Source organism: Pristiophorus japonicus, chromosome 3 (genome assembly GCF_044704955.1).
Source record: "Pristiophorus japonicus isolate sPriJap1 chromosome 3, sPriJap1.hap1, whole genome shotgun sequence".
NCBI classification, from domain to species: Eukaryota; Metazoa; Chordata; class Chondrichthyes; family Pristiophoridae; genus Pristiophorus; species Pristiophorus japonicus.
The window spans coordinates 91487022-91512406 of record NC_091979.1 but is presented as its reverse complement, the minus strand read 5'-3'; the positions used below and the strand labels follow the sequence as shown (position 1 = coordinate 91512406).

The window sequence follows — 25385 nt, the reverse complement described above, 5'->3', positions numbered from 1 at the left end:
AAACGTGCAGATTCTCATGTAAGCAGAGTGAAATAAAGGTTTAAAAGGTGGGTGATTAGACTAGATATTTCAGAATTCAACAAGACCTGATCAGCCATTTCCCGCAAGGTTGAGAATTGTAACGTGTGAATTCTCCGTTAATTCGTATTATCATAAGTGTGCATGTAAATATATGTGTAATTATTAATAATAGTTATTATTGTTTGTTTAATTCCTATGAAAGCCAATAAGTGCCTTGTAACCCTATTATCTTGAGGAATAACTTATAAGAACATCCATTCCCCAACACTCAGGCCTCTCTGTCTTCGGGCATATGCTGCATCTGCAGCACCAAGTCTGGACCAGAAAATGGGCCCAGACAAAAAATATATTGCTTTATTTTAATTGTACGCCGAAGAACTATTGTATGCTTAATCACATACGTTGTATAAATAAAATATTGCCTGGGAAATTACTTATACGTTTACAACATGTTTCTTGCGAGTTGAGAGATTTTCTTCACTCCACCTCCATTAGAAAAGATAGATGGCGCCTCAGTGTAATATCTTCTCCAAAGAACAGGAATTTTAATAATGCAGCATTTCCTCAGATCTACAGTGGAGTGTCAGCCTAGTTTATGTATTCAACACCTGGAGCAGGCTGAACCCTCAATACTTCTGACTCAGAGACCAGAATATGATCAACTGAGCCAAACTGACACTTTTTCATTACAGGTTGAACCTCCCTTATCCGGAACCCTCGGGACCTGGCCTGTTCTGGATAAGGGATTTTTCCGGACGAGGACTGGCCATGTTAAATTGGATGGTACAGGTACTGTGCAAGGGGATATCGGGGCTGGCTGGCCTGGGGCTGGGAGTGCAGCAGAGAGATCATGGGGAGGGGCGGTGGGGGCGGTGGATCGCGGGGTCAGGCCAGCGATTGCGGGAGTCCGCAGCGAGGAAGGATTTCAATTTGTTCAATTTGTTCATGTCGGAGTTCTGCGCATGTGCCACCCGGTGTCCGGGAATGGTTCTGAACGAGGGGTGGTTCTGGATAAAGGAATTCTGGATAAGAGAGATTCAACCTGTACTTGATCCTGCTGCAGCAGAGGAGAGATTATTTCAGAAAAAAGTTTTAAAATAAAGAAATAATGGAAGAAAAATAAGCAAAAGCAAGTTAAAGTGAAAAAGAAACACAAAAGAACAAAGTAAAAGGGAAACAGAACATATGTTGCACACTATGGTGCAATGCCCTTCATTACGCTATAATCCTCTCCAGGAGACTCCATGGTCTCCTCTGCGGCCCAGGTATCTCCCAGTGTTTGCCTCACTCCAGAATAAATTTAATTATCGTATCTGAATAACTGAGGGAAAAAAGTTTTGAAATAAGCATTTTTCTTTTTAAAATTAATCTAATGGCAGATAAGAGATTATCCAGTTTCCTGTTCATTATTAAGAATTTAAAAGAACATTTTCTAATATTCTTGTGGTAATCAGGTAGAGGGAAGGATCCAGGTTCTGGATGATTTTTGGGATTCTCCCAATAAAGACTTGGTGAAACAGCTGGAAAAGCTTCGGTCAAAAGAATTTCTACACGCATGAAGGACCAAGTTCCATTTTAATCACTGCGAAGAAATAATCATATTCAACAACTTCCTATGCAATATTTTCTCTATGCATAATTTGCAGGGAGGTAAACTTGTATTTTGTTGAATTGAACATATCAAAATAAATATAAAAGTGAACCCAAAATTATTTTGTAAACATATAAAAAATCTTTATAAACATATAAAAAGTAAACAAATAGTTAAAAGAATGATATGAAGGGAATCAAGAGATATAAGGATAGTGCAGGAAAGTGGAATTGAGGTAGATCAGCCATGATCTTACTGAATAGCGAAGCAGGCTTGAGGAGCCGAATGGCCTACTCCTGTTCCGATTTCTTATGTTCTTAGTTCTTATGATGGGGCCGATTACAGACAAAAAAGGAAATATTTTTGTGGAGGCAGAGGGCATGACTGAGGTACTGAATGAGTACTTTGCATCTGTCTTCAAAAAAGAGGATGTAGTTAATATTGCAGTTGAGGAGGAAGGAGAGATATCAGAAAGGTTAAAAATAGAAAGGAGGTGCTAAATAGGTTGGCAGTAATCAAAGTTAACAAGTCATCCGGTAGATGTTACTGAGGGAAGCACAGGAGGAGATAACTGAAGCTCTGATGACAATCTTTGAATCTTCCTTCGATATGGGAGTAGTGCCAGGGGACTGGAGGATTGTAAATGTTGCAGCCTTATTCAAAACAGAGGAGAAGGATAAATCTGATAACTACAGGCCAGTGAGTCTAACAGCAGTGGTGAGAAAACATTGGGCCAGAAATTGCGGTTGGAGGCGTCCTGCAGGCGGACGCCTCCAACCGAATTTTGATTTACAAAATTACCTGGTGGTCCCGGAGGAACGAACACTTCCGCTCCGAGGCCTAGATGTGAGCTCCAGCTCCTATTACTATCAATGAGAATACTCCCGAAGACACAGAAACATAATACATAAATTTAAAAAAACACCTCACATATTTAAAATTAATTGAAATTGAATTAAATGTTTTAGAATTTTTTTTTGGACTTATTTTTAATGGGCCGAAAATTGCGGTCAGAGGTATCCTTTGGAAAAACGCCTCCAACCTGAAAAATAGCTCCGAAAATACCAGGTGGTCCCGGAGGAATGTAGGATTCCAATCGGAGACCTTCATTCGCTGCGCAGCACATGGGAACATGTCTTCTAGGTATGTACGCATATGCTGGAGTCACGTGGGCCTGGACAACCAATCACGTATTCACAATCACAATCTAGTATTCTCATTGATAATAATGGGAATTCAGTTTGTACGGGCTCCCATTACTATCAATGAGAGACCACCCCTAAAACAAAAAATACAGCACAATAAATAAAAAAACATCTCATATATTTAAAATTAATTGAAATTGAATGTAATTAAATGTTTTAGAAAAAAATATTTTTTTTTGATTATTTTTTTTGTATTTTAATAGTTTTAAAAATAAACTTACTTTAACGGACTGGGTTTTTAAAATAAAAATGAGTGATTAAATGTAAATTTTTTATATTTTAAAACTCTGACTTTGGTAAAAGTAAGCTATATGCCTGCTTTTACCAGGCGCAAGAGTATGAAGGACATTCGCTGGGCAAGAGTTGGGCAAATAGCCCAATCTCTGCCCCGCGGATGTCCTTCCTGCGGGAATACGTTGGATCTGTCTAAAGAAATTTTGCCAGATCGGAAAAGCCAGTTCGGTTCATGGTGCATGCACATTGCACACCGAGAACTGTCTTTTACGAGGCCTGGCTGGGTGCATGCAAACATCGTACGCACCCAGCGAGGCCACAGTTTTCGACCCAATATGTTTTAATAGGGTTCAAAATAAACTTACCTTAATGGACAGGGTTTTTAATATAAAATTTAGTGATAACATTTAATTTTTCCATCTTTTAAAACTCTTACACTGGTAAAAGCAGGCATATAGCGTAAAAATTTTAAGCGCATTCGCTGGGCAGGAATTGGCCAAATAGCTCAAATCTTAGCCCGCAAAGGCTCTTCTCTCAGGGATGCGAGCGATCTGTCAAAAGAAATTTTAACAGATCGTATGTGCTGGGTTTATGCACATGCGCTTCGCGCACTTAAACCCGGAACTTGTGAGGCCTCTTCGGGCACGTGAGGAGTGGTCGCATTTCACGGCCCAATAATTCTTGCTTGGAGAAGCATGGGTTAATAAGGGACAGCCAGCATGGATTTGTTAAGGGCAAATCACGTCTGAATAACCTGATTAAGTTCTTTGATGAAGTAACAGAGAGAGTTGATGCAGGTTGTGCAGTAGATGATCTTTCAAAAGGCATTTGATCATAGAAACAGAGAAACATAGAAAATAGGTGCAGGAGCAGGCCATTCAGCCCTTCAAGCCTGCACCACCATTCAACAAGATCATGGCTGATCATTCACCTCAGTACCCCTTTCCTGCTTTCTCTCCATACCCCTTGATCCTTTTCGCCATAAGGGCCATATCTAACTCCCTTTTGAATATATCCAATGAACTGGCATCAACAACTCTCTGCGGTGAAGAAGTTTTTCCTCATCTCAGTCCTAAATGGCTTACACCTTATCCTTAGACTATGTCCCCTGGTTCTGGAACATCGGGAAAATTATTCCTGCATCTAACCTGTCCAGTCCCGTCAGAATTTTATGTTTCTATGAGATCCCCTCTCATCCTTCTTTACTCCAGTGAATACAGGCCCAGTCGATCCAGTTTCTCCTCATATGTCAGTCCTGCCATCCCGGGAATCAGTCTGGTGAACCTTCGCTGCACTCCCTCAATAGCAAGAACGTCCTTCCTCAGATTAGGAGACCAAAACTGAACACAATATTCGAGGTGAGGCCTCACCAAGGTCCTGTACAACTGCAGTAAGACCTCCCTGCTCCTATACTCAAGCCCCCTAGCTATGAAGATCAACATACTACTTGCCTTCTTCACCGCCTGCTGTACCTGCATGCCAACTTTCAATGACTGATGTACCATGACACCCAGGTCTCCTTTTCCTAATCTGCCACCATTCAGATAATATTCTGCCTTCGTGTTTTTGCCCCCAAAGTGGATAACCTCACATTTATCCACATTATACTGCATCTGCCATGCGTTTGCTCACTCACCTAACCTGTCCAAGTCACCCTGCAGCCTCTTAGCATTCTCTCACAGCTCACACTGCCACCCAGCTTAGTGTCATCTGCAAACTTGGAGATATTATACTCAATTCCTTCATCCAAATCATTAATGTATGTTGTAAATAGCTGGGGTCCCAGCATCGAGACCTGCGGCACCCCATTAGTCACTGCCTGCCATTCTGAAAAGGACCCGTTTATCCCGACTCTCTGTTTCCTGTCTGCCAACCAGTTCTCTATCCACGTCAGTACATTACCCCCAATACCATGTGCCTTAATTTTGCACACCAATCTCTTGTGTGGGACCTTGTCAAAAGCCTTTCGAAAGTCCAAATAAACCGCATCCACTGGTTCTCCCTTGTCCACTCTACTAGTTACATCCTCAAAAAATTCTAGAAGATTTGTCAAGCATGATTTCTCTTTCATAAATCCATGCTGACTTGGACTGATCCTGTCACTGCTTTCCAAATGCGCTGCTATTTCATCTTTAATAATTGATTCCAACATTTTCCCCATTACTGATGTCAGGCTAACCGGTCTATAAGTAACCATTTTCTCTCTCCCTCCTTTCTTAAAAAGTAGTGTTACATTAGCTACCCTCCAGTCCATAGGAACTGATCCAGAGTCGATAGAATGTTGGAAAATGATCACCAATGCATCCACTATTTCTAGGGCCACTTCCTTAAGTACTGTGGGATGCAGACTATCAGGCCCTGGGGATTTATCGGCCTTCAATCCCATCAATTTACCGAACACCATTTCCCGCCTAATAAGGATTTCCTTCAGTTCCTCTGTCTCACTGGATCCTCGGTCCCCTAGTATTTCCAGAAGGTTATTTGTGTCTTCCTTTGTGAAGACAGACGAAAGTATTTGTTCAACTGGTCCGCCATTTCTTTGTTCCCCATTATAAATTCACCTGAATCTGACTGCAAGGGACCTACGTTTGTCTTCACTAATCTCTTTCTCTTCACATATCTATAGAAGCTTTTGCAGTCAGTTTTTATGTTCCCAGCAAGCTGCCTCTCATACTCTATTTTCCCCCTCCTAATTAAACCCTTTGTCCTCCTCTGCTGAATTATAAAATTCTCCCAGTCCTCAGGTTTGCTGCTTTTTCTGGCCAATTTATATGCCTCTTCCTTGGATTTAACACCACCCTTGTTAGCCACGGGTAAGCCACCTTCCCCGTTTTATTTTTACTCCAGACAGATGTGCAATTGTTGAAGTTCATCCATGTGATCTTTAAATGTCTGCCATTGCCTATCCACCGTCAACCCTTTAAGTATCATTTGCCAGTCTATTCTAGCCAATTCACATCTCATACCATTGAAGTTACCTTTCCTTAAGTTCAGGACCCTAATCTCTGACTTAACCGTGTCATTCTCCATCTTAACAAAGAATTCTATCATATTATGGTCACTCTTTCCCAAGGGGCTTTGCACAACAAGATTGCTAATTAGTCCTTTCTCATTACACATCACCCAGTCTAGGATGGCCAGCCCTCTAGTTGGTTCCTCGACATATTGGTCTGGAAAACCATCCCTAATACACTCCAGGAAATCCTCCTCCACCACATTGCTACCATTTTGGTTAGCCCAATCAATATGTAGATTAAAGTCACCCATGATAACTGCTGAACCTTTATTGCACGCATCCCTAATTTCTTGTTTGATGCTGTTCCCAACCTCACTACTACTGTTTGGTGGTCTGTACACAGCTCCCACTAGCGTTTTCTGCCCTTTGGTATTCCGTAGCTCCACCCATACCGATTCCACATCATCCAAGCTAATGTCCTTCCTTACTATTGTGTTAATTTCCTCCTTAACCAGCAATGCCACCCCACCTCCTTTTCCTTTCTGTCTATCCTTCCTGAATGTTGAATACCCCTGGATGTTGAATTCCCAGCCTTGGTCACCCTGGAGCAATGTCTCCGTGATGCCAATTACATCACAACCGTTAACAGCTATCGTCCACTCGCATACTCCTTGCATTGAGGCACAGATACTTCAGGCTTTTCTTTTAACACATTTTTCCCTTTAGAATTTTGCTGTAATGTGGCTCTTTTTACTTTTTGCAGACTTATTCAGAATAGCAGACTTATTCAGAAAATAGAATTTAAAGGGACGTAATTGGATAAGGGATAATAGCAGTGGGTAGTGGTGAACAAATGTTTTTCTGACTGGAGAGAAGTACAGGATGGACCTCTCTGGTCCGGGACTCTCTAGTCCGGAAACATCCGTGGTTCAGCATTAGTTTGCGGAACTGCCACTTTGGGTGGTGTCCCAGTTTCTGCTGGTGGTGAAGTGCAGGATCCTCACAAGCTTACTTCCTTTCTGTATCTGGTATTGCCATTTTGTAGGCACCTTTTGTCAGTCTGCTCTTTGCAATTCCTGAGGGGCATCTGTGCTTTCTTGATCTAGAGTTTGGGGGGGATTGAGTGCTGTCATGGTACGTTCTGAATGCCGGGAGCTGATTTTGGTGGGTGGGGGGATTTATTCTAACAACACCTTTATTTATGACTGTGCTGCAAGGATTGTTAACCTTGTTCCTACTCTGAAATGATTTCAAACCTCGCTGAGGGAGCATTCGCTATGACAATACTGTTGACCTCCCATGGTTCGGAAAATTCTCCGTTTCAGCACCAGTCAGGTCCCGAGGGTGCCGGACCACAGAGGTTCAACCTGTATACAGTGGGGTCCCCCTGGGGTCACTATTTCTTGTTATATATAAATGACCTGGACTTGGTATATCGGGAATACAATTTTGAAGTTTATATGATATAAAACTTGGCAATGTAGTAAATAGTGAAGAGGATAGTAGCAGAGTTCAGGAGGACATAGACAGACTGGTGAAAAGGGTCGGCACATGGCAGATGCAATTTAATGTGGTTAAGTGTGAAGTATTGCACTTTGGGAGAAGCAACATGGAGAGGTAGTATAATCTAAATGGTACTCTTTTGATGATGGGGAGGGAGAAGGGGGGGCATGGCGGGCGGATGCAAGAACAGCGGAACCTGGGCGTGCATATTCATCAATCTTTGAAGGTGACATGGCAAGTTGATAAGGCAGTTATAAAAGTGTATGCGATACTTGGCTTTGTAAATAGGGGCATTTAATACAAAAAGCAAGGAAGTCATGCAAAACCTTTACAAATTACTGGTTAGGCATCAGCTGGAGTATTGTGTACAATTATGGGCACTACATTTTAGGAAGGATGTAAATGCCTTACGGTGAGGCGAGGCTTACCAAGATGATATCAGGGATAAGGGAGTTAAGTTATCTGGATAGATTGGAGAAGCTTGGATTGGTTTCCTTAGAGCAGAGGTTAAGGGAAGACCTAATAGTGGTATTCAAAATTATGAGGGGTTTTGATCGAGCAAGTAGGGAGAAACTGTGGCAAATGGTTCGGTAACCAAAGAACATAGATTTAAAATAGTTGGCAACAGATCTAGAGGGGAAATAAGAAGAAATGTTATCACACAGAGGGTTGTTAAGATCTGAAACACACGATAGAATCCATAGAAACTTACAAAAGACAATTGGACATACACTTGAAGAAGAATAACGTGCAGGGTTATGGGAAAAAAGGCTGGGGTGTGTGACTAAATTGGTCAGATCTTTCAAAGAGCTGGCACAGGCATAACGGACCAAATAGCCTCTTTCTGTGCTGTAAGATTCTATGATTCTATTCTATGTACTCGACTTGCTTTTTTTTCTTGTTCCTCTTTGAAAATGTACATCATGGTGCACATGTATCTTATTTCTGTTGAATGAAAGTACAGCATCACTTTCATCTTCGTCTTCCTCATCTAATTGTTCCAGGAGTATGAGGTCGCTAAAATAGAGACTTCTAAGTATTTCTTCACAGTAGTATGGCACGCCATAGCTGCGTTCTGTCAGTAACCTGCCAAAGAAAAGAAAGTGTATGGCAACAAACTGTTACTGTTTTACTGATGCATCACATATGTTGAAAAGAAAAACAATACATATTTACAACAACATTAACTTGCATTTATATAGCACCTTTAATGTAGTAAAACATCCCAAGGTGTTATCCTATTTATGTTACTAGAAATAAAACAAATATAATAGGATAAATATGAAACACGTCACATATCCTTAAATTTTCCTACATTCTTTTTGTTACACAAGGGGGGGGTGCTAATTTGACATTAAATACCCATTGGTGGACTCATTGCTCTAAAAACAAGATATTGTTAAACTATGCAACAGAATATGTCACATGGTTTCTTCCACCAGAAAGCCTATTCTCAACAAATATTGGATTGGATGGAAAGGGATTATGGATTTGGGCCCCTATTTTCCACTTGATGGATTTTTGGCACCCATGCATGTTAACGTGCAATTTTTTTGTATACCTTCACGGCAGAAAAAAAAATCAAGACTTTCGCCAAACAACTATTTGAATTAGGCGTGCGCTCTCTGAAGTTGTCTGGTGGGGGGACGGAGCTTCAAGTCTGCGCTATAAACTTTCTGGCCACGCACGAAAAAAGAAACTTCCTGGTTTGGATCAGACATATTTAAAGACCCCTTTGTGATCGGATCATTTTTCCTTTTGTGATCGGATCGTGCTGGCTGGATCTTTCTGCAATTGTGAGCATTAAAACCTGCAAAACATGGCTGAGAGGGAAGTGGAAGAGGAATTCGAAGGAGGAAAAGGAAGAGACGTTCGATTTCTCCCACACGAAGTGGTATCCCTGGTAGATATCATTGAGAGGAAATGGGGTCTGCTGGCAACACAGGGGGGAAAGCGAAAAAAAGTAAAACCTGTTGTAATAGCTTAACGTTAGGATGATGTTGCTGCAGAGTACAGTGCAGTAGCCATCACCTAGGGAATCGACAGGCAGCTGAAAAAATGGCAGGACCTAGGACAATTAATTAAAGTAAGTATGCACTGTAATTACATTTGTAAATGTGTGTGTGTGTGTGTGGCTTCCACATAAAAGGACCCTCACTTAAAAAATTCTATTTTCATCTTTGCAGTTGAAGAACGCAAAGATTAGGAACCACAGGAATCGTACTGGTGGAGGTCCACCAAGTAAGTTGCAATTAAGCCAGCTGGAACAGAGGATCTCTGATCTGATTAAAGCTCACCTGAGAAGATCCATCACCAATGTGAATTCTGGGCCCAGGTCAAAGAGACAGGGTAAGCCCTGCAATTTGCATTGTGGCTTGGCTAAATACTGCGTAGGCTAGCGAGGCTTTAATGGATATTTTCGAAATGCTTTACAGCAGCTGCATGTGAGGAAGAGGTCGAAGGTGATCCAGAAGGACAAGCAGAAGTACCAGCAGAAGTATCCTGATTTTGAGTAGGACAATCTGGATGGAGGCCAGCATAAAGATCTCCCCCACTGATCAGATGGTCATATTTGACCTGCAGCCATTGGAGCCCATGGATCAGGATGCAGGTCCCAGTGAGGTCCAGCAATGCACACCTGTGAGAGGGATACCCAATAGGGTCGAGGAGTAAGGCACAGGTGGGAGACGGCGAAGGAGGGTGGAAAAGATAGCTAAACCACAAGCGCAGGTTGACATGGTACAGCTCATCGGGATGAGTGGGGAGAGTATGCAGCTAACCAGGTCGCTCCTAGACACCATGGGTGAGGTGAGGGTAGAAATAGCAACACTATCTGGAGGAATAGGACCACCACTGGCGGGGCAGATTAGGGAGGGAATGGTGGATGCACTTGATGCACTGTCGGGACAGCTGATGGGGAAATTGTCTGACATATGTGACAGAAATTTGCAGGTAGCTGCTGCAATAAGGGAACACAGTGCTGTGCGGCTGGTGGAGGACCTTTGTCTTACGGATGTTTAGCGTAAGGCCCATGCTTTCCTACACCTCAGTAAATACGTCGACTATGTCCTGGAGTTCAGCCTCTGTATGTGCGCAGACACAGACATCGTCCGCATTCTGTAACTCGATGACAGAGGTTGGGGTGGTCTTGGACCTGGCCTGGAGACGGCGAAGGTTGAACAGGTTCCCACTGGTTCTGCGGGGAGCTTGTTGACTGTGAGGTGGAGCATGGTAGCGAGGAAGATTGAGAAGAGGGTTGGGCGATGATGCAGCCCTGTTTGACCCTGGTCCGGACGCATTGGCCGCATGCCAGACACGAGACTCCCAAAGCAAGCGCTCTACTCAGAACTCCTTCACAGCAAACGAGCCAAAGGTGGGCAGAGGAAATGTTACAAGGACACCCTCAAAGCTTCCCTGATAAAGTGCAATATTCCCACCCAACACCTGGGAGTCCCTGTCCAAAAACCGCCCGAAGTGGAGAAAGTGCATCCGGGAGGGTGTTGTGCACCTCGAGTCTCATCGCCGAGAGCATGCAGAAATCAAGCGTAGGCAGTGGAAAGAGTGTGCGGCAAACCAGTCCCACCCTCCCTTACTCTCAACGACTATCTGTCCCACCTCTGACAGGGACTGTGACTCTCGTATTGGACTGTACAGCCACCTCAGGACTCATTTTTAACAGTAGAAGCAAGTCTTCCTCGATGCCGAGGGACTGCCTATGATAATGATGATGATGAAGGGAACATACCCAGGTTGTCATTCAATAACACCAATTAGCGGCATCAACTGTTGCCACTCAAAATGAGTTTGAAGGAGAGAGGAAACAAGCAGGAAAAAAAGGTAATAAAATAAATTTAAAGGCCCTTTGTCTAAATGCATGTAGTATTCATCACAAAATAGATGAGTTGACGGCACAAATAGACACAAATGGGTATGATTTGATAGCCATTACAGGGACGTGGTTGCAAGGTGACCAGGACTGGGAACTAAATATTCAGGGGTATTTGACAATCCAGAAGGACAGACAGAAAGGAAAAGGAGGTGGGGTAGCTCTATTGATAAAGGATGGAATCACTGCAATAGTGAGAAATGATATTGGCTCAAATGATCAGGATGTTGAAACAGTTTGGGTGGAGATAAGGAATAATAAGGGGAAAAAGTCACTGGTGGGCATAATCTATAGGCCGCCTAACAGTAGCAACTCTGTTGGTTGGTGTATAAACCAGGAAATAGTGGGGGCTTGTGAAGTGGGACTTGACGTCCTTCAGGAATTAATGTGTTAACAATGCAACCTGTAAACTAGCTGCAATGGCTGAGATGGCACGTACACATAAACCGCAGACAGGCTTAAGCTAAAAAGAATCCCCGAAATTAACATCTGAAGCACAAGCACGGGATGTGGCTGGTAAATGGCTAGTCTAAGAAGCAGTAACAACTTCAATGTACAAACCGCAAACTTCAGGCGAACTTTGAATGTTACGTGAGCTAGGCATAAAAATAGGTAACTAATCAGCCACTGTGCACGCGGGCTTTGAACGAATCAAATGATGCCACAGAATCATGAGGTTGAGCATGTACATTTAAGTGTATAAAAAGCTGTTGAAACTTGCGTATCGTTGGACAGTGACCTGGTTAGAACCAGAGCAGGTCACCTCCCCGCCGGTGCAAAATAAAGACTACTTGAATCTTCGAACCCAGACTGGGTGTTGAGTGTTTATTTTAAATACTCCACTACAATTGGTGTCGTTGGCAGGATCTCAAGCGGGCAGCAGATGGAAGCCATGTCAAAGGCATGAGTACATTTTAATTACCATGCACAGTTAGGACAAGGGCAGAAATCTGACTGGTGTCAGCTACTTGAGATATCCGAATCTGCAGGTCTGGTCGAGAATTCAAGTAGTCAGCGGAAGATCCCAGATAAAACAATTGCGATCGGTTATATAGAAGTGTGTCTGTGTAACGTTGCGATTAATAATTGGTATATGTTGCAAGTATCGGTCTCACTCAGGGCGAGGTAAGTAAGGGATGTACCGCTGACAACCAGGAGGGTTGCAAGTATTGGTCTCAATTGTGAGAAGTAAGGGACATACCGCTGGCAAACAAGAGGGTAGGGTTGTAAGTATTGGTCTCACTCAAGACGAGTAATTAAGGGATGTACCGCTGACACCATATAGCCATGGGAAGTGAGAAACTCGAGTTGGGACCAGAGGAGTCTCTGACATGGTACCTAGCAGCTAAAATTGAAAACTAATTGAAATAATGATTAAATAAAATTGGAGACCAGACGACCCACCTGCGGCACAAAGAAAGTGGTGGGAGTCAGAAAAGAAACAAAATGAGGAGAAAGCCCTTGTTTTACTGACTCACGGGTATTGTGAATTAAGTAGACAGACTAGACTATTGACTGAGAAAGCGACAAAATAAATCGACAGTAGGTGTGATGGTGACAGCACCCATCAGGACGACAATATAGAAGGGGGGAAGATTTAGAGAAGATCTCTTCACCCAGTGAGTGGTGGGGATCTGGAACGCACTGCTTGAAAGGGTGGTAGAGACAGAAACCCTCACCACATTTAAACGGTAATTGGAGGTGCATTTGGAGTGTACGGGGATCAGGAATTGAAACTGGTTTACGGAATAATGGATAGTTATGACTCAATAAAAAGGAGAAAAGGGAAGATTGTGTATTTCTTTGGTGTTTAAAGTTTTTGGGAGGCATATTCCTTTGTGTGATTGTGGCTCCTCCCCCTTTTCCAAGTGTTACTGGGAAATTTAAGATTGGAATTACTGAGGTTAATTAACCTATTAAAAATCAGACTTTTATTATGGCAATCATAAAATTCTGGTTGGTATAAATTGTGTGGAGAGCCTTTAGTTTCGAACATAAGGCATTTCACATCAATAATTGGTATGGTTTAAAAAATTCTGACCAATGTGTAACTGGGAAGAAAAACATGAAATGCTATTGTGTGCGGAGTTGTTTTTCTGAATATTTATTTTAAGTGTAAAAGCACAGAGAGGTTAAACTGGAAAGGCTGCAAACTGTGGGACAAAAGTTGACATTGATTGATGGTGTTTGTGTTTGTCGGCTTTCGAAACAAAGGAAGTTAACTCTTTCACAGGCAGCTGTGAATTCTGTTTAATTCAGTGGGTGATACCTTTTGAATATTGGAGATTTTCTTAATTTGAAAAGAATATTTGCTCCTGGGGTAGAAGGAATTTTAGGACCATATTACAAATTAACCCCTTGGGCTTTTAAGCAGAGTCACCAGAGATCGTCTGTTTCTTTTGTTTTAAGAAGGTAACCATCGGGAAAAAACGATGTTGTTTAAAGGGGTTAGTGGATTGTGCTTGAGGAAACAGGAGGGCACACCATCGTAACTGACTCCATGTGCCCCCGAGTAAATCTCAGGAGTGGGAGGTGGGGGGCCAGGTAATAGGACAAAACTATATCAGGGTGGAAGTTTTGAACTCTGGTACAAGGGACCGTATAATATCGTTGATAAAGCTAGTCCCATGATATATGTAGCCAAGTTATCTAGGAGAATTAAATGGTTTTATATTAACCAGATGAAGTTTTTTCAGTTCAACAGCAGGAACCGAGACAAGAGAAAACGGTTACGAACATGGGGAGTGGAACTCATCCTCTTCAGGGGAATGAGGAAGAAGGTGCCTAATGGGATAACCCCACCTAATCAGGTACAGTATGATCCAAATGGAAGTGGACAGGGCACGGGAGCTGGAAGAATCTCCTTGGGCCCAAGATCTGGAACCACCACCTGTCCACAGACATGCCTCACAAACCCTGCCAATCTCACGAAGTAGTAAGAGACATATCGTGAATGGTAGAAGTAGGGACCAATGTAACCATCCATTATATCACGGGGAAAAGCGAATTGTTTGTCATAAACACGTCCCAGGGCCAACAAATGGGCTAATGGTAATCCCCACTCAGATGATATTGTATCATGATGTGCATCACAAAGTGATACCTGTAATACTGAATCTGACCAAAGTGGGACTACCTGGGTGGTGCAAGCGTAAAACAGCACGGCTACATGGGAGAATGATCAAGGGATTTTGGCAGAGGGCCAGTACAACCTGCACTGAATTTAGGGAGAGTGATGGGCTTGATCGTACCTTGACAAGAATGTTGTCGAGACTATGGGGAGAGTCATAACGTGAGGTCTGATTAAAATATTGCTCTGGTTTAATGCTAAAAAGAGGGTAAACCAGATTATAGAAGGGGAACAAATCGTCTTCAACGAATTGGCTCGAAGTAGAAACATAGAAGAAACAGAAATTTACAGTGCAGAAGGAGGCCATTTTGGCCCATCGTGTCCACGCCAGCCGATAAAGAGCCGCACAACCCTTGGTCAGCAGCCCTAAAGGTTACAGATAAACCTATGAACAATGACGGAAAGCCAAAGAGTACCCAGCCCAACAAGTCCGCCTCACACAACTGTGTCACCCCTTATATTGAAACATTCTACACTCCCACCCCAACCGGAGCAATGTGATCTCCTGGGAGAGGCGAAAACCAGATAAAAACCCAGGCCAATTTTGGGAGAAAAAAATCTGGGAAAATTCCTCTCCAACCCATCCAGGCAATCAAAACTAGTCCAGGAGATCACCCTGGCCGTATTCGATTCCCTGCAGTACTTACCATTATATCTGTGCCGTCCAACAAAAGGTCATCCAGTCTAATCCCAATTACCAGCTCTAGGTCTGTAACCCTGCAGGTTATGGCACTTTAAGTGCCCATCCAACCATCTCTTAAAAGTGGTGAAGGTTTCTGCATCCATCACTCTTCCAGGCAGTGAGTTCCAGATCTCCACAACCCTCTGCGTAAAGAAGCCCCCCCGGAAATCCTCTCTAAACCTTCCACCAACCACCTTAAAACTGTGCCTCCTCATAATAGACCCTTCGTATGGAAATAGGCCCTTACTATCCACTATGTCCAGGCCCCTCAATATTTTGTACACCTCAATGAGGTCTCCTCTCAACCTCCTCTGTTCCAATGAGAACAAACCCAGCCTATCCAATCTGTCTTCATAACTAAGATTCTCCATTCCAGACAGCATCCTAGTAAATCTCCTCTGCACCCGCTCTAGTGCAATCACGTCCTTCCTATAATACGGCAACCAGAACTGCACGCAGTACTCCAGCTATGGCCTAACCAAAGTATTATACAATTTAAGTAAAGTATGGATCTTGGTTAGTGGAACAAGCTCAAGATAACCTGCAGCATATTGCAGAGGCAAAGCTATCTTTCTGGGTAACTGATCGAGATCTAGGGCAATGGCCACTTATCAACTTACTATGGCGTACCCGGTGGCATGAGTGCCATTTACATGAACAGAATGACATCACCTTGTTAGAGATAGTATGGTATTACCCAATCATGCCTGAGAAAATTTAGTCGGATACAATGAACACCGGAGATGTAAGTGGATGGGAAAAAAATGTGTAGCCCCAGGATGAATTGCATGTGCTCAAGCTCAGGACATGTTCATTTGCCTCTACAATGTAGTAGAACAGTCAGCTTCTGCATGCGGATTTAATTGGGATGGGATAACATGGAAATGCACCATGAAGGTAATTGCGGGATAGCATTTTCCTGTACGATCTGTATAAAGAGGGAAGGGTGAATATTGTGTCAGCACCATACACCGGGAATACCAGTACAGTACCAACCTGATTTGTGCCATCGCGACGGGAATGTTTGTTTTACCCAGCCCAAACTGTGAGACTTGGGGCGCAGGTGTTATTAAGTATTTATTTGCACAGGAAAGTAAATATCACTAAGAAAGGATTTAAAAATGTAACTGCCAAAGGGAAGATACAATGAATTTGGATAGTTAATTGGGCCAATTGAGGACCAAGTACAATGGGCATTAAGTGAAATGGGAAACAGAGGGTCACAACGGCTAGACGCTGAGGTGATACTTACGGTACGTATGATTGAGATAGTCCGACAATGAACCACGAGACGATGTGTGATTTTCATGTTATCTATTATCTAACAACAACCGACACACACTATCGGTATGCAGTGGGGGTGGCAACTGTTAACACATTTGACATGTTCCAGTATAGACTAAGAAGGTCAAGACTTAGCCGAACATTTGAGAACCCTTTTACTGAAGAGAAACAATCTGACTTCGCAGTTGTCAGAAACAGGGGAGGAGATCGCCAGACAAATGCTGCAAGTCGAGGAAATCCGAGAGCCTCATGCCCAAACTATCAATAACATAAATATGAAACTGATCTAACCCAAGAAACATATAAAAAATTTGTATGTGCAATGTGTTACTAGGGAACCTCCGATACAATGTAAACCCGATGAAATAGGGAAAAATATCCGATTGGATAAGTAATGAGCAGTTGTCCAAATGAACTCAGGGCAGTATTACCCTCTGCGATGTTCGCAAGGGAACAAAAGTGTTTTTGTCCCCAAGTAATTGTATCTCCAAAGAAGTGAAGTTGATAGGTATGGTCCTAGCTGTCTCGGAGGGTGGACCTCTGTGGACGGTACGGAACATTGGCAAGATACAAGGTCAATCCCTGGTTTTATTCCACAATATGCCTCCCTATGCAGTGAAAATAAGTGGCCCCATTCCAAGGGGTGCAGATCGACAGCGGTACGCAATATTTGGATAATGTGATAATGTGCGCACACCCCATAGAAGGAGGGCAACGTATAGCGTGCGGGTTCACTCAGACGATTAATTGCATGGTGGGAATCAGCCCCCTTAGTCAGTGAGGGACTGAGGTGGCAGCCTGGGATGATGGGACGTACTGCATATCTACCAAGGAAAATGAGTACAAGCATGGTAATGTCATATGTGCGATCCCAGAACTTAATTTCTGTTTTATGCCCAAAGCTGTGGTCCAGATAGGCCATCGATACCTATTCCCACAAAAGGAGGAATGCATAAACAACATAGAAACATAGAAATTTACATTGCAGGAGGAGGCCATTCGGCCCATTGTGTCTGCGCCGGCCGACAAAGAGCCACACGGCCCTGGGTCAGCAGCCCTAAAGGTTACATATAAACCTATGAACAACGACGGAAAGGCAACAAGCACCCATCCCAATCAATCCGCCTCACCACAACTGCGACATCCCTTATACTAAAATATTCTATACTCCACCCCAACCGGAGCCATGTGATCTCCTGGGAGAGGCAAAAACTAGATAAAAACTCAGGCCAATTTTGGGAGAAAAAAATCTGGGAAAATTCCTCTCCGACCCATCCAGGCGATCGAAATTAGTCCAGGAGATCACCCTGGCCGTATTCGATTCCCTGCAGTAGTTACCATTATATCTGCTCGGTCTAACAAAAGGTCATCCAGTCTAATCCCAATTACCAGCTCTAGGTCCATAACCCTGCAGGCTGCTGCATTTTAAGTGCCCATCCAACCATCTCTTAAAAGTGGTGAGGGTTTCTGCATCCACCACTCTTCCAGGCAGCAAGTTCCAGATCCCCACAACCCTCTGCATAAAGAAGCCCCTCCTCAAATCCCCTCTAAACCTTCCACCAACCACCTTAAAACTATGCCCCCTCATAATAGATCCCTCCACCAATGGAACTAGACCCTTACTATCCATTATGTCCAGATCCCTCAATATTTTGTACGCTTCAATGAGGTCTCCTCTCAACCTCCTCTGTTCCAATCAGAACAAACACAGCCTATCCAATCTGTCCTCGTAACTAAGATTCTCCATTCCAGGCAGCATCCTAGTAAATCTCCTCTGCACCCTCTCTAGTGCAATCACATCCTTCCTATAATATGGCGACCAGAACTGCACGCAATACTCCAGCTGTGGCCTATCCAAAGTATTATACAATTTAAGCATAACCTCCCTGCTCTTATATTCTATGCCTCGGCCAATAAAGGCAAGCATTCCGTATGCCTTCTTAACCACTTTATCCACCTGGCCTGCTACTTTCAGGGATCTGTGGACAAGCACTCCAAAGTCCCTTTGTTCATCTACACTATTAATTGGTCTACCACTTAATGTGTATACCCTTTCCTTATTAGCCCTCCCAAAGTGCATCACGTCACACTTCTCTGCATTAAATTCTATTTGCCACTGCTCTGCCCACCTGACCAGTAGATTGATATCCTCCTGCAGCCCATGACTTTCCTCTTCATTATTAACCACACAGCCAATTTTAGTGTCGTCTGCAAATTTCTTAATCATACTCCCTATATTCAAATCTAAATCATTGATATATACCACAAAAAGCAAGGGACCCAGTGCTGAGCCCTGCGGAACCACACTGAAAACATCCTTCCAGTCACAAAAACATCCATCAATCATTACCCTTTGTTTCCTACCTCCAAGCCAATTTTGGACCCAACTTGCCACTTTGCCCTGGATCCCATGGGCTTTAACCTTCATGACCAGTCTACCATGTGGGACCTTATCAAAAGCTTTGCTAAAGCCCATGTATACTACATCGTACGCACTATCCTCATCGACCCTCTTGGTTACCTCCTCAAAAAATGTAATCACGTTAGTCGAACACAGTCTTCCCTTAACAAATCCGTGCTGACCGTCCCTAATTAATCCTTGCCTTTCCAAATGCAGATTTATCCTGTCTTTCAATAATTTTTCCAATAATTTTCCCACCACTGAGGTTAGGCTGACAGGCCTGTAATTACTCGGCTTAACCCTTTCTCCCTTCTTAAACAAGGGTACTACATTAGAAGTCCTCCAATCCTCCGGCACCATGCCCAGATCCAAAGAGGACTGGAAAATGATGGTCAAGGCCTCTGCTATTTCCTCTTTTACTTCGCTCAACAGCTTGGGATGCATTTCATCCAGGCCTGGGGACATCTACTTTCAAAGCTGCTAAACCCCTTAATACTTCCTCTCTCACTATATTTATTTCATCCAGAATATCACGCTCTTCCTTGATAGCAGTATCTGCATTGCCCCTTTCCTTTGTTAAAACAGATGTAAAGTATTTGTTAAGAACCCTTCCAACATCTTCCGCCTCCACACAAAGATTACCCTCATGGTCTCTAATAGGCCCTACCCTTTCTTTAGTTACCCTCTTACTCTTAATATATTTAAAGAACATCTTAAGGTTTTCCTTAATTTTACTGGCCAAGAATTTCTCATGCTCTCTCTTAGCATTCCTAATATCCTTTTTAATTTTGCCTCTTAACTTTCTATATTCCTCTAAAGATTCTATAGTATTTAGCCGTTGATATACGACATAAGCGTCCCTTTTTTTTTAATCCTCCCCTGTAAGTCCCTAGACAGCCAAGGGGCTCTAGAATTATTTTTCCAGCCTTTTTCTTTAAGGGCACATGTTTGGCCTGAGCCTTCCGGATCTCCCCTTTGAATGCCTCCCAATGTTCCGACACTGATTTATCCACAAGTAGCTGCTTCCGGTCCACTATGGCCAAATCACTCCTTAACTTAGCAAAATTAGCTTTTCCCCAATTTGGAACTTTTATTCCAGGCCTATTCTTGTCCTTATCCATAACCAACTTGAATCTGACTGAATTATGGTCACTGGCAACCAAGTACTCTCCCACTAATACCCCTTCAACCCCAAAACTAAATCCAAGACCGCCCCCTCTCGTGTTGGGCTGACGAAAAAAGTTCTCTTGAATGCATTTCAAGAATTCCACACCCTCCATACCCTTCACACTAAATTTGTCCCAATCAATATTTGGATAATTAAAATCCCCGACTATTACTACTCTATGGTTTTTGGACTTCACAGCAATTTGCCGATATATTTGCTCCTCTATCTCCCACTGTTTGGGGGTCTATAATACAAGCCCAGCAGTGTGACCGCCCCTTTTTTATTTTTCAATCGATCCATATGGCCTCATATGATGATCCTTGGGTTTGGACTTGCCTTAAGTCCGGGGCCAAAGCTACCCCTCGTACCCCTGGTGTCAAGAACATTACTTTGAACAACCCGGAATGGAATGATAAAATGAAACAATTCGAAGATACCCAGTTGGCAGAGCATTCCCCAACTTGAAGAACATTTGATGCAATTGAAAAAGGACACTGAGAAAGTAAAAGGACAGTATCAGGAGATTTTGGAAGATACCATAAAGCATTCAAAAGAACTTCGAAGAAACCCTAAAGGACACTTAGTGGTGGAAACATGTATGGAATTGGGGAATGAATGTGGATATCCATCCATGGATTACTTTAGCTTCTCAAGTACCGGTGGTTCATCATCATCATCATCATAGGCAATCCCTCGGAATACTAAACTGAGTTCTTTGGTGGCTGAACAGTCCAACACAAGAGCCACAGACCCTGTCACAAGTGGGACAGATATTCATCGGGGCAAGGGGGGTGGCACTGATTTACCACATGCTCCTTCCGCTGCCTGCGCCTGAGCTCTTCATGCTCGCAGCATTGGGATTCGAAGAGCTCAACGCCCTCCCGGATGCACTTTCTCCACCTAGGGCGGTCTTTGGCCAGGGTCTCCCAGGTGTCAGTGGTGATGTCGCACTTCACCAGAGAGGCTTTGAGGGTGTCCTTGTAACGTTTCCGCTGCCCACCTTTGGCTCATTTGCCATGAAGGAGTTCTGCATAGAGCAATTGCTTAGGGAGTCTCGTGTCTGGCATGCGAACGATGTGGCCTGCCCAGCGAAGCTGATCGAGTTGGCTAGTGCTTCAATGCTGGGGATGTTAGCCTGGGTGAGGACACTGATGTTGGTGCGTCTGTGCTCCCAGGGGATTTGCAGGATCTTGCGGAGGCATCGTTGGTGATATATCTCCAGCGACTTGATGTGTCTTCTGTAAGTCGTCCATGCCTATGATCCATACAGGAGGGTGGGTATTACTACAGCCCTGTAGACCATGAGCTTGGTGGTAGGTTTGAGGGCCTGGTCTTCGAACACTCTTTTCCTCAGGCGGCCGAAGGCTGTACTGGCGCACTGGAGGCGATGTTGAATCTCCGCATCAATGTCTGCAGTTAAGATTAGCAGTGGGATGGGGAATTGGGTTATTTCTGGCATGCAGGAAACGGAAAGCAAAGATGTTGATTATGGAACAGCGGAAATTACTAGCTGAGCACCCTGAAATATTCTGAGATGTAGGTTAAGTCCCAGGTCCCCAAACCATGTGGCTGATCACCACAGAAGGGGGCAGGGGACAAGCAATTCATGCACCGAATACTTGGTCATCTGGGCCTTCCACGGTTTCAAATCCGCAGACGGGAAGCCCCTAGCAACAGCACCATTGCTAAGGAAAATCCTAGAGGTCACGGGCACACAGGAGAACTTTTACATTTACAATGTTAAGGCCCACTCTAAAACAGAGCCCAGAGGGGAAGGCAACCAAAGGGTAAATGAATTGGCAAAAGAGGGTGCCAGGACAGGAAAGTTCTGGGACCCATACGGGTCAAGCCCAGTAGCAGCGATCCGGGACAAGGAAGGAACACCAGGGATACTCGGGGTAGCTTTGGACCCGGACATAAGGCAAGACCAAATCCAGGATACCGTCCTTAAGGACATCCTGGGGAAGAAAGAGAAAGGTGAGCAGGTAGAGGGTACATTCGGGGCAGCGGACGTTACCGTAAAAGAGGGGATGTTGTTTAAAGGGGATCAGCGGGTAGTTCCCGAGTTGCACCAGAGGGAATTCCTCCAGTTGGCCCACAGGGGCCCAGGAGTGAGACACCCAGGGCCAGAAACTACCTGGCAGAGGTGGCCACAACTGAGGGAGGATGTCTGCGACTTTTGGGCAGACTGTCTGGTGTGTGCAGCGAATAACCCTGATCCTCAACGAAGGAAGATCCCCATAGGTCACACGAGGAGGGTAGAAGGACCATGGCAGTCCATCCAGGCAGATTACACCTGGCCACTGCCCACCACAAAGGGGGGTCACAAGTACTGCCTGGTCTTCGTGAATGTGTTTTCAAAGTGGGTGGAAGCCTTTCCTTGCCGAGCAGCCACATCGTTGGTGATGGCGAGGATTTTAGTGAGGGAAGTGTTCTCCAGGTGGGGACTGCCACAGATTGTGGAGTCCGATCAGGGGAGCCACTTCACGGGGCAGGTAATGCAGGCCATCTTGAAGATTCTGGGAATAGAGGGGAAATGGCATGTGGCTCACAACCCACCGTCATCGGGGGTTGTGGAGCATCTTAATCGGACCATTAAAGAAAGGCCATGGAAAGAGACAGGGACGTCCCCAAAAAAATGGGATGAGGTCTGCCATTAGTTTTAATCCAGGCCAGCCTCTCCAGAAGCACAGGGTATTCCCCGTATGAGCTCATGACAGGGAGGGTCATGTGCACTCCCACCCACGTTTTGGCACCGGTACTCACAGAAGGCCAAATTAGGGAAGTGACCAAAGATAAGTTTCTCCAGAATCTGTACGAACGGTTGAAACAGATTTACTGGCAGGCAGCCAGTAACATGGGAAAGCAGCACCGGAGAAATCGGTTGATGCTCAAGCCCCAGAGATCACCAGACTGGAAGATGGGGGACCAGGTGATGGTCCAAAACTATGCTCGGGTAGGAGTTTTTGAGCCACTGTACATGGGGCTGTATAGCATAGTGGACAAAGCAAGCCCCATGGTGTATGCGGTTAGACTTCCAAGGTGCACAAAGTGGTGTTACATAAACCAGTGCAAGCTGTTGAACCCAGGGGAAAGAACAAGAAGGCAAAGAAACGCCAAGGGACCGTCATAAGTGTTATGTATGTAAACATTACCAATATGTAAGACTTGCCACCAGGGGGCGCACCTGTGGGAGACCCAAGAGTCACCTGCACACCCTGGGCAAGCAGGTATAAAAGGCAGACTACCATGCTGCCTCCTCTCTCTGGAGTCACAATAAAGAGACCAAGGTCACAACAGTTTGAGCTTAAGATGTGCAGTCTTGTGGAGTTATTCTAAATGTATCAATTGGCGACGAGTAACAGATCACGAACTTTCATGCAGTTATGGCTGCCGTTGGTATTCTTGAGAGATTTGTTGAGTGTAATGATTGGGAAGCCTTCGTTGAGCGTCTTGACCAGTACTTCATGGCCAACGAGCTGGAAAAGGAAGAAACCGCAATCAATCGCAGGGCGATTCTCCTCACCGTTTGCGGGTCCACGATATATGGCCTCATCAAAAATCTGCTAGCACCTACGAAACCAATGGAGAAGACATATGAAGAGCTGTGCACGCTGGTTCGGGAACACCTCAAGCCGAAGGAGAGCATCTTGATGGCCAAGTATCGCTTTTATACACGCCACCACTCCGAGGGCCAGGATGTGGCGAGCTATGTCGCCGACCTAAGACGCCTTGCGGGACCGTGCATATTTGCTGGATTTTTGGAGGAAGTGTTGTGGGACTTTTCCGTGATTGGAATCGGCCACGAGGTCATTTTTCGCAAACTGCTGTCTGCCATATCCCTAGATCTGAGCAAGGCCATCACGATAGCCCAGGCTTTTATGATAACACTAAACAGATATCATTGCAGCATCAGAACTCACCGACAAGTACTGTGCATAAAATAATGCCTTCAGCAGGCAGAACTGTACATGGCAGGGCCTACACGCCCGCAGAGGCCAGACCTAGGATGACTCAGGGCCCGCCGTGGGGCATGAATGCAAATCCATTAGCGCCATGTTGGTGCTGCGGGGGTAATCATCGAGCCCATCAATGTTGATTCAAGCACTACGTGTGCAAGGGTTGTGGAACAATGGGGCAGCTTCAGCGAATGTGCAAACGTGCTGCGACTCACCACGTGGCAGAATCGGCAGAACATGACCGATCCAGCGCGGACCACGCTGAACTAGCAGAAGAGGCAACTCAACCTGAGGATGAAGAGGAAGTATATGGAATACACGCCTTCACCACCAAAAGCCCTCCGATAATGTTAAAAGTTAAACTTAACGGCACTCCAATCTCCATGGAATGGGACACGGGGGCGAGTCAATCAATTATGAGTCAGAAGGCATTCGAGTGGCTGTGGGGCGGCAGAGCACAATGACCCAAGCTGATCCCGATTCAGGCAAAGCTGAGCACCTACACCAAGGAACTGATACCAGTTATTGGCAGTGCGAACATAAGAGTATCCCATGAGGGAGCGGTGCACGATTTACCACTGTGGATTGTTTCAGGTGATGGGCCAATGCTGCTTGATAGAAGGTGGGTGGGGAAGATTCGATGGAACTGGGAAGACCTCTGTGTACCTTCTCCGGCGAACGACGTCTCCCTTGCTCAAAGGCTGAGCAAGCCCCCACCTTCAGCTGAACGAGGCATCGAAGTGCAGATCCATTTGCAGATCCCCGAGGCATAGGCCGCTCATCACGACCACGAGGAGGTAAAGATCAACTGAGCAGCGGTTCAGGCGCGGTACCCACCACCCAAAGCCGACGACCTCTTCGTGACAATGGAAGAGGCTCCAGGTCGACCATGCAGAGTGGGACTCCGGTTGAAATGATCCGAATGCGCCTTCCCGATGCCAGAGGCAAAATCCCCGGTGAGGAAGATCGCGGTACTTGGCATCACGGACACGGACGAGAGTGCGTCCAGACCACGGGAAGAGAATGCGTCCAGACCACGGGATGAAAGTGCGTCCAGACCACGGGACGAGAGTGCGTCCAGACCACAGGATGTCACCACAATGAAACAGAGGCATGTGTTGCCCAGCAAGGAAGACGACTGGGCTTGGGGCAAAGGTAAAGGGGCGGCCGCTGAGAAGGCGAGGAACCCACCATGTTTCAATAAGTTGTTTGCACTGTGTAACCCATGTGAACGCCCATTCGTGGCAAATGATGTATTATTATATGGGGTCGGGGGTACCTTACAACAAGTCAAAGTCGCGGGCGAACACCAACCGGTCATATATGTATCAAACAAAGTACTTGTAGCAAGTGATGTGTTATCAC

At 44.7% G+C, this 25385-nt stretch overlaps 1 protein-coding gene across 1 annotated transcript in view; it reads right to left on the bottom strand.

The window, feature by feature from the left end:
- The window catches only part of LOC139254114 (adenylate cyclase type 10-like), a 238749-nt gene that overhangs the window by 24860 nt on the left and 188504 nt on the right, over positions 1-25385 (bottom strand). The window contains exon 17 of the mRNA XM_070873646.1: positions 8400-8596. Within this exon, the coding sequence (XP_070729747.1) occupies positions 8400-8596 (197 nt within the window). The remainder of the gene's footprint in view (positions 1-8399; positions 8597-25385) is intronic.